This window comes from Ovis aries, chromosome 3, assembly GCF_016772045.2.
Source record: "Ovis aries strain OAR_USU_Benz2616 breed Rambouillet chromosome 3, ARS-UI_Ramb_v3.0, whole genome shotgun sequence".
In the NCBI taxonomy this organism is placed as follows: domain Eukaryota; kingdom Metazoa; phylum Chordata; class Mammalia; order Artiodactyla; family Bovidae; genus Ovis; species Ovis aries.
This window is the reverse complement of record NC_056056.1, coordinates 32,276,298-32,285,574: the sequence shown is the minus strand read 5'-3', so window position 1 is coordinate 32,285,574 and position 9,277 is coordinate 32,276,298. Positions and strand designations below refer to the sequence as shown.

The following is a 9,277-nucleotide window of genomic DNA, read 5'->3' as shown; positions in this document are numbered from 1 at the left end:
CCAGGGGAATCTTCTGACCCAGGGATTGAACCTGTCTCTCTTATGTCTCATGCATTAGGAGGTGGGTTCTTTACCACTGGTGCCATCTGGGAAGCCCTTCCTTTATACCACTTTATCCAATTGTGATTATAACTATGCAAGTCCTGCAATGTGTATATACGCTCTGAGAGGGCAACGTTCACATCTGTCTGAATCCTTCCATATCTTTGTGCCTTGGATAAAGACAATAAAATGTGCTGAATGAGTCCAGAGCTTTGTGCTTCTTCAATCTTGTTAAGAGCTCTTGTGGCAATGAACATAAAGCATATAAAGAAAACTAATTTAGTGCCGCAGAAAGGGTTCTGGATGGAGGAATGCTTCCTTTGGCAGATTTCTCCAATAAAAAAGAATTTATGGGCTTAATTAAATCATCAAGATTCTTTTCAGAGGAGCAGGAATGGTCAAGGATTGAGGTTGCCCTGAATTATTCACTGTATTCAAGTGGAGCAGCTCTTCTGGGAAGAGCAGTTAACATCAGCAAGGAAATCAGCACAACTTCCTATGTAAACGGACAATGGTCCTTTCTTTCTCTTTGATTGGGAGGACCCAGGAGACAGTTTCCAAGTGAGGAAACTACCTTAGGCAAAACCATACTTTGCTTAGGCAAGACGAAATTCTTCTATATCAACAGCACTTTTTCCTCAGTTGTTACTATTTGCTTTTCTAATGCCTTCCCACCCCTACCTTAAGATACATTTAAATCAATGTTCAGCTTCATCTAAGAGAAACATATTTTTTTTCACCTTATCCTGACTTTTGGAAAAAAGGCTTTGCTCCCCCAAAAGTATGACTTCAGACAACAGCGACAAAATCTGTGTGTGGTTATGCGTAAGAGTATGTGTGTGACAGATCCCCTCTCTTCCCTCTAAAATCACATTTGCACACCCTCCTTACCCCACTGGCTCTGGGTGGCCAAGTGTTGGTAGATCTGGTTGTCTTAAACACACACAAACAAGAAATAGGGCCTGATTTTCATAAAATGCTTTGCCAAGGAGCCTCAAGTAAGCTTTAACATCTGTGTAATAATAATAAATGTCTGTCTGTAAACACCAGTGACTGAGAAGGAGATTATCTCGTGGCCAGGCAGTGCTGCCTGGACCAGATTTCCTGGGTCAAGAAACAACAGGACCACAGCGTTTAATCATCAGACAAGTGGCCAGAGTTAGAACTTCCTCACAGCCTCCTATCACTGGGACCTTCTCAAATTTCACTGGGCTGGTTCTTATTAGGCTGACTCTGAGGAACTTTGGCTTCAGGGATCAATTTTTATTATCCTTTAATTATCATTAGTCATTTTGGGTTTTGACAATTTCTGCACGATGTAAGCTTCTTTTCCTCCCTGTAAAAGAAGAGGCAACTCATAGATTCAGTAGCTGGAAAAGTGAATTTCCTGTGGAATGACAGGAATTACATAGAAGCAAGCAATTTTATTTTCCTCAAATGTAGCAATAATTTTAATCTGTACATACATAAAACAAACAGTGCAATTATAAAACCTTGAAGGTGACATGCATACTTTAAGGTGCAGTTGGGATGGGGGAGGATGTTAGCATCTCCAATTTTCCTTACCGTTTTTGTTTTTTTTTTTTTAGTTCCTTATGCAAAAAGCACTGAGTCAGGAAACTTCATCTGGAATGCTGAAGTTAAAGGTGAACTTCCTGAAGTCTGCACGTCTAAGTATCACAAACAAAACAGAAATGACCTCCTAGAACAGTCTGAGAGGGAATAGAGTAATATGGCTGGGCTTTCAAGCTGGGAATGAATGAAATCAGGGATGCATTTTTCTGAAAAACTAAAAGAATGTTTGTAACTGAGTGTCCTGTTTCTGTTTCATAGTTGCTACCCACTTGAGCCCTTCCATAAATCTTTTTATTCAGTATAGGTTCTGAATAGATGCTGTTCAATGTTACTTGTAACTAAGGGTGATGAGATGCAGAAAAGAGGACCTGGGAAAATGGCTTCTTCCTTGATGTCTGAGTCCGTGCTCCTCTTCCATTGTTAGTTCTTATGGCCTTTTCTCTGCCATGGAAGCAGAGGTAGCTGGTGCACAATGTCAGATGTTGTCATCGTTCACAGGCCCGGGGTGGGCAGTAAAGGCGAGGGACGGGGGGTCTACCTTTGCTTCTTCCACAATCCCTTTCTCAGGCTTTCCTGGCCTTTCAGTTGGAACTTCGAGAACTAGAAAGTCAGTTCACTGGGTCCTTGACTCAGAGGCCAGGATGAGACAAGACGTGGTACAGTGACAAGACACAAAGGGAAGATATGGTACCAATTAGCCTCGGAGCAGGATAGAGAGATTTATATTTGCACTGATGAGAATTCAAATTCCCAAAGTCAATCTAAAAAAAAAAAAAAATGAAGATTTTTCCTTTGAGTATTACTTTTTTCTCTGTACAAGTGGTCTGTGTACTTCTGGTGAGAATTCCTTGCACCACTCTCAAGTCAGCTGATCCCAGGAACACGCCGGGGCAGGAGGCGCTAGGTGCGTCTGGAACGGCTCTTTCTGGCAGTGACATTTTGATTTGAAACCCAAAGTAAATCCATACATGGCGTCATGGTTATTAAAATAATGAAATATTACTAGCCAAAGGTAACTGCAATTCAATCAATGTTATATTTCCACACACAGAAATTTAGAAAAATCAAGAGTATGATAATAAAAACCATAAAATTAAACAGAAGAAAATCAATTTCTACAAAAAATCATATATATGTACAGTGAGATTTAAAGGGAAAAATAAGCTACTTGAATCATAAATTTAATTTTATTTTAAATAACTTTAGCTAACCTCAGCTGTTAATACAATAAAAGCAGAAAGAATAGGCTGCCTTTTTTTTCTTCCAGATTTAAATCAGAGAATTGTATCTACAATAATTGACATAACTCACTTCTTGTCCTTCACCCATCTCATCAAAAATTATTGCATTTTCCCCCAAAATTGTATTTTTTTTTGGATTCCTCTGTGAATATACTCATTTTGTCCTCGTTCCTGGAGGCATCTTGGTTTAAATCCATCTTTTAAAAAAGGAGAAGGGGTACATATGTGGAGGCAAAATATTCTCTCGAAGCCAACAGATACAGAGTTGCTAGAAGAAGCTGATTGTACACACAAGCTGCCTGGTTGGGAAGGGGAGGGCTGTTGATTCAGAGACGTGTGACAGCCTTTGGTGGACGGACACAGGCCAAGCCCCACCGGGCCCTTCTTCCCTGGCAGGGTCAGGACTGAGCCAGCTGAAGTGGAGCTGCATCTTGCCCTTAGAACTCGTCCTTCTGGTTCTCCTCCAAAAGTCTTCATCCAGATAAGAAGCCAATGACTGATTACAAAAATAAGAATAATTAAATTTGGCTCAAGAGAGAGATTGTCCAACTGTTCTGCCTTGTTATTTTATCAATATCCAAGGCCTTTACAAAGAAAGAAACAAAAACATCTCTCAATCTCCCAACAAAAGTGAACTTTTTTCTTTTTTTTTTTCTTTTTGTTTTTTTGCTCCAAATGCTAGGACCTGAAGAATGGCTGCAGATTGAGATATCAAAAATCTCAGAAAAATATATAATATATTTGTATATCTCTGTAGGTCTATTATTTAAATTTCACATTCCTTTAAAAGTGGTTATTCAGTCAGTAGCTGCTGAAGGAGGCTCTTCTGCTGGGCCTGGGGGGTCTGTGGTCCTGCCGTGGGTTTTTGAGTTCCCAGTGGACCAGGCTGGTTCAGGTAAGGGTCCCCGCCTACCAGATTCACTGTACACTGGACGTCAGCAAACACCTGAACCTGTTGCACCTGCTGGAACACAAATAAAAGATGTGTTTAGACAGAAGGGTCTGCCCCCCCGGCTTATGAGTGGGTACTACTTGAAGTGGAAACTCACTAGAGCATTCCTCTAGTCTGTAGTCACCACAGAGAAGAACTCTTCTGTCTTCTTGTCCTACAAAAAGAAAATCGCTGCACTCATTTTGCTCAGGGTTCTGGAAAGTTCACACTTTAAAAATAAAATCAAAATTGGAATGGTCAAGCCTCCTACAGGGTTGCCATCAATACTGAAAATGAGCATCATTGCTAATATTGCCAAGATTGGGAAAAGCCCAGTTTCAGTCTGGGTATCCAGTGGTGGGTTTAAAAAATAGGCATATTATTTGGAAAACTGGTTATAAAAGCATTCTATGGATGACTTTAGGAGGGTAAAAAAAAATCTTTATGATGTTAGAAAATTAAGGGCTCTAACCCAGTATTAGCAAAATAAAAACCACCACAACTCAGTAACAGGACATGAGTATTACTAAAATTAATGTCCAGAGGATTTGTATAGTATCTAATATACTATTACATAGCTTCTTTACATATTACCTTTAGAATTACAGCAAAATATTAGAACAATTTTATACTTAACTTATTTTTCCTGATAGACAGTCCATCCAAACGCATGAGCTGAAAATAACACTAAACTACTAGCTGAGAACAGTGTGAATTTTCCCTTTAACTATCAGGTTGGCCAAAAAGTTCATTCCGGTTTTTCCATAAGAGCTTAATACTTTCAGTAATAATGCATGTATTCCTTTGAAAAGTCTAAGGTTACATAGTTTTAACATTTTCTATCAGGAAAACAAAGCCAGAGTTAGTCTTTACCAACCAGCCTTACTATTAGAAAGTCGCTTGTAGAACTCATGAGGCCAGTATCACACTTGCGAATGTTCCAGACCAACAGTGGAGATGCCTTCTAAAGCATCCAAAGCATCTATCTGTCTCCACAACTGGCAAACTTGTACGTGTTTAATAGGTTCAGGAAGTATTTTAGATTAGTGATAAGATTTTTTTTGGGGGTCTTTGATGACTAAATTCATGCCAATCATACTCAGCATTTCTGAAAACTTTTCTGTCCTAATTGAATAAAAGCTGCTTTCCATCAACCTTAACAGGCCAACTGTCAAATCTCCCGACTATCCAATTTCTTCATCAGTCTAATGCCTGATGTTTTCTCCTCACGATTCACTTGATTCACTTTCACCTCTACTCCACTCTCTTGGATAACGCTGATGGTTTCTGAGCCGAGTGTTTTTGTGTCTGATGAATTAAATCTCTATGTACATTAGTGTAGTTTCTCTCCTCATCCTCCTCTCTCCCTCAGTTTCCCAAACTTTGCTTCTTGTTCCCATAGGCTCCCATTTGGCTTTCTTCTTTTTCGGGGCTCTTTCTTGTGTACCTACCATACACTAGCTCTCTGTCTGAGTCTGCTCTGGAGCTGCCTCTGTGCCCTCCACCCACCACTGTTCTCTGTACTTTCTCATTCCTACTCTTTTCCCTCTAGAGCGCCAACCTTGGCCTTCATCTCTCTCTGTGTTAACAATTCCCCTGTGTTCCTGTTCTCTCCTTTTCCCCATCCCAGCTCTCCGAATGCAGAGAGTCTTGAATCCTCCCCTAGTCCTTCTCTCCTATTTCTTTCCTTTCTCCTTTTCTGTACAACTATCTTATACTTCTATCTAACTCACTCCCCAGCTTTCGTCTGGCAAGTACAAAAACATTAGAGCAAATAGAGATTTCATGATGAGCCACTATAGAAAGAAGATTTTGCTACTGAGATTTAACATAAACACAAACTACAGTGCATTTAGGCAATGGCTGATTAAAGAAAAATAACACAGAATTTTGTTTATATGTTTCAACATATGAAATACATAAGGTGTTTGTGCCTCTAAACTCAAAAAAATTGTTGATAAAGGCATGATAAAACAAATGTGAGAAAATTCTGCTCCTTTAAAAAGAATGTTATATTAAAAAAGATCACCTACTTAGAACTTTTAAAAATTGAAAAGATTAAACCAAACTCCCAAAAGTACATATTTCAGCCTTTTTGAATTATTACATAATCATGGTGCCTCAGACCAGATCTCAAAGGACTTCTGATACTGCTATAACTTCACAGACAGACAAAGCAATACAAAAACAAAGCTTATGATTTGCCAGGTGAGAGGGGTAATGTGAGGGCTGAGTCCCAACCTCTTAAGATCTTCTGACGCAGTTTCTACTTCAATTCAAATACTGTCCCAGGACTTAGGAACTTTGAAACTCAGGTGTTTTGTCTTAAGTAATTTGTTAAGTTACCCCAGTATATGTCTCTGTAAAGTATGAGACTTTTAAAAAACTTCTAGTGAATGAAGACCTCAATTCCCCCAGCACAAAAGCCTCTCTTCACACAGCACACAGGACTCAGATCGTATTTCCTGAGGCTCCAACTATGAACACAGTTCCCTAACGGGCTTTCCTCTTTCAGAGCTGGTTGCCCAGTGCTCTTCCTCTTCCCCTTCTCCCCCTTAAGATGAAGCCTAAACTAGGTCTTTCATCACTGTTCCCCTTCAGGAATGATGGTCCACTCGCAGGACTGAATTTGAATCCCTTGGAGTTTAGCATTCAAGGCCCTTGGAAATTTGCCCCAACCTACTCTCCCATTTTTAGTTCCAATGAATCCTTGTTACAAACCCTTTATTTTTGTTGGGTGGGTTCCCAGGACTATGCTGATATTACTGTTTCCCTGTCTCTGTGCCCTCTAACTTCCAATCCCCTGGACTTTCAAGCTCACCTCCTTCCCCAGCCTCCAAAACCCACAATACCTTTCTACTCACTTGCTCTGCTAACTGTCCTTCAAGGCCCAGTTCAGTCCCATCTCCCACACAGACGCTCTTCTGACCGTCTCTACGACGTCTCCCTTCTTTGAATGGTTATGGGTCTTGTTACTTGTAATCAATTTGCATTTGCCTTCTTTGGTTATGTAATAATTCATGTGCATATGTCTGAATGTTTTATCAGGCCCTAAGTGGTATGGCAGAAAGAGCATGAACTTTGGTGTTGGAAAGACCTGGGCTTGAACCTCAGTTCTGCCACTTTCTTTCCTGTGAATTACATAGTCAAATCTCCTCAGGTTCTGTTTCTTCATCTACGTGAGAAAAAAGGGAAACTGACTCCTTCATAGAGTTATACTGATGCTTACATGAGACAAAGCACACAGTGCCTAACACAATGCCTGGCAAATCATAGCTTTCTTTCCTCACGTCTTACCATAGTTCACCTAAAGAGCAAACATGGCTCATGTTTCTTTGTTCATGTTTCCTCCACCTTCGCATACAGCCTATATACTTTTTAAAAATCTTAATTTATGTTAATATAGGAAAGTGGCCACCCCTGTTATCTGTATTGCTCTGAAACAAACTTCTAAAACGAGGCAGAGTACACAACATGCATTCTGTTTTGTCTGAATTTATTGAGCTCTTTTGAGGTATTTTGATTACACACAAGTTTTAGCACTGTGTTTACTTACAAATAGCAATTAGTGGTCACCATTTGTGATCCTTTATCCTGACACTTAATATTGATTAAACATTTTGAAAGCATAACTCATTTAACCCTCTCATAATCCTATGAGCAGATTAGTTCTGCTGGTTACACAGCAACTCAGGAAAGTTCCCTAACACCCCTAGGATGACATGGCTAAGAGCAGAGCCAGGACTCACACCCAGCTCTGACTCTCAAGGTCCGGCTGTCAACCATGATGCTATACAAAGTTTCCTGTGTATCTAGATAAAATTTGACAGCTCTGGGCTTAGAATTGTCTTACTGACCTGGGTTCCATCTGCTTCTGTTTTGAGAAGGTCAGTGGATGAGAGCTGGTTGCAGTAGAGGCCTGTGTGTCTCAGTGCTGGATCATTTATCTATTAAAGGAAGTATAAGACCAGATTACAAGCTAGTTGTTTAAGCTGAAGACCAAATTCCTCAATGAGGAACAATCTCACTGACAGAAAAGTAATGGGAAGAGAGCAGGGATAACAAGCTTAGCAATTTACTATATTGTCAGAAGTCAGGACAGTGGTTCCCTTCATAGGAGGAGAGAGAGACGTAAGGGAGTGTGTAACGGGAGAACCTCTGGGGTGCTGCTGGTAATGTTCTGTTTCTTGATCTAGGTGACAGTTATAAAGCTGTGTTCAGTGTATGAAAATTCATCTAGTTGTATACTCTTCTTTATATTCTTATATATGATAACTTTAATAAGTTAATTCAACACTCACAAAAGTTAATTAGCAAAACACTTCCACTGCCAGGCAAGATTCAGTAACAGGGATCAGATTTATCCTCTGCCTGAATCAACTAAAAAATTGGACAAAAATGTGTGAAACGAACACATTCAAGACCCTGGACAAAGGCAATGAAGGAAAGTTGTTCCTAAGGACTGGGAAACAATTGAGGTGAATCCTACCATGATCCCCGCCTACTGCCTACAGAGAATTTGAGGACAGTATGAGGACAAGGAACCAGACAATGCCTGGCAGTCTCACTGAGATGAGAGGATATAGCTAGAATTCATAGAGCAGAATATCAGATGAGAGAGTACACAGAGAGAAAACCCTAAAGATCTGCAGAGTCCCCGCAAGTCTGCAGCTTAGTACTGATCAGTTAATTAATGCATCCATTAATGATTAATGGATCTTAGCCAACTACCTAAAGCAGAGGAAAGATTCATCTGAAAAGATGTACATGGAATAATTCTCAAAGATCACACAGAGTTGGGAATAGGTTCTGATCCCACCAGCCAGAGTGAAAAAGCATCATAATTCAGGTAGTGTACTAGAATGGTTTTGCTGCAGTGGTAGGGTAAAATTAGCCCTATACTAAATACTGTTCTAGTCCTACTAAACAAAAAAGCAAGACCTGAAAAAAATTCAAACTGTTTATTTCCAGGTAATTTAAATATTTCCCAAAACAAACCTCAATATTTATGGGAACATAAACAAGATAAACTACCCCAGGCATCCTAGTGGTGCAAAGAAATAGAGGAAAACAACAGAATGGGAAAGACTAGAGATCTCTTCAAGAAAATTAGAGATACCAAGAGAACATTCCATGCAAAGATGGGCTCGATAAAGGACAAAAATGGTAATGGACCTAACAGAAGCAGAAGATATTAAGAAGAAGTGACAAGAATACACAGAAGAACTGTACAAAAAAGATCTTCACAACCAAGATAATCATGATGGTATGATCACTCACCTAGAGCCAGACATCTTGGAATGTGAAGTCAAGTGGGCCTTAGAAAGCATCACTACGAACAAAGCTAGGGGAGGTGATGAAATTCCAGTTGAGCTATTTCAAATCCTGAAAGATGATGCTATGAAAGTGCTGCACTCAATATGCCAGCAAATTTGGAAAACTCAGCAGTGGCCATAGGACTGGAAAAGGTCCATTTTCATTCCAATCC

At 39.8% G+C, this 9,277-nt stretch overlaps 1 protein-coding gene across 13 annotated transcripts in view; it reads right to left on the bottom strand.

Moving 5' to 3' along the window:
- Positions 1–1,446: 1,446 nt before the first annotated feature.
- Positions 1,447–9,277, bottom strand: part of NCOA1 (nuclear receptor coactivator 1) — a 220,385-nt gene continuing 212,554 nt past the window's right edge. For 9 of the 13 annotated variants that reach the window (XM_060411940.1, XM_027966558.3, XM_060411935.1 and 6 more), the window contains 2 exons: positions 7,647–7,736; positions 1,447–3,822 (listed from right to left, as the gene is read on the bottom strand). In XM_060411940.1, the coding sequence (XP_060267923.1) occupies positions 3,652–3,822; positions 7,647–7,736 (261 nt within the window). In that variant the 3' untranslated portion in view covers positions 1,447–3,651. Of the gene's footprint in view, positions 3,965–7,646; positions 7,737–9,277 lie in introns of all 13 variants that reach the window. The other 4 variants (XM_060411944.1, XM_060411946.1, XM_060411945.1 and 1 more) reach the window with 4 other exon arrangements.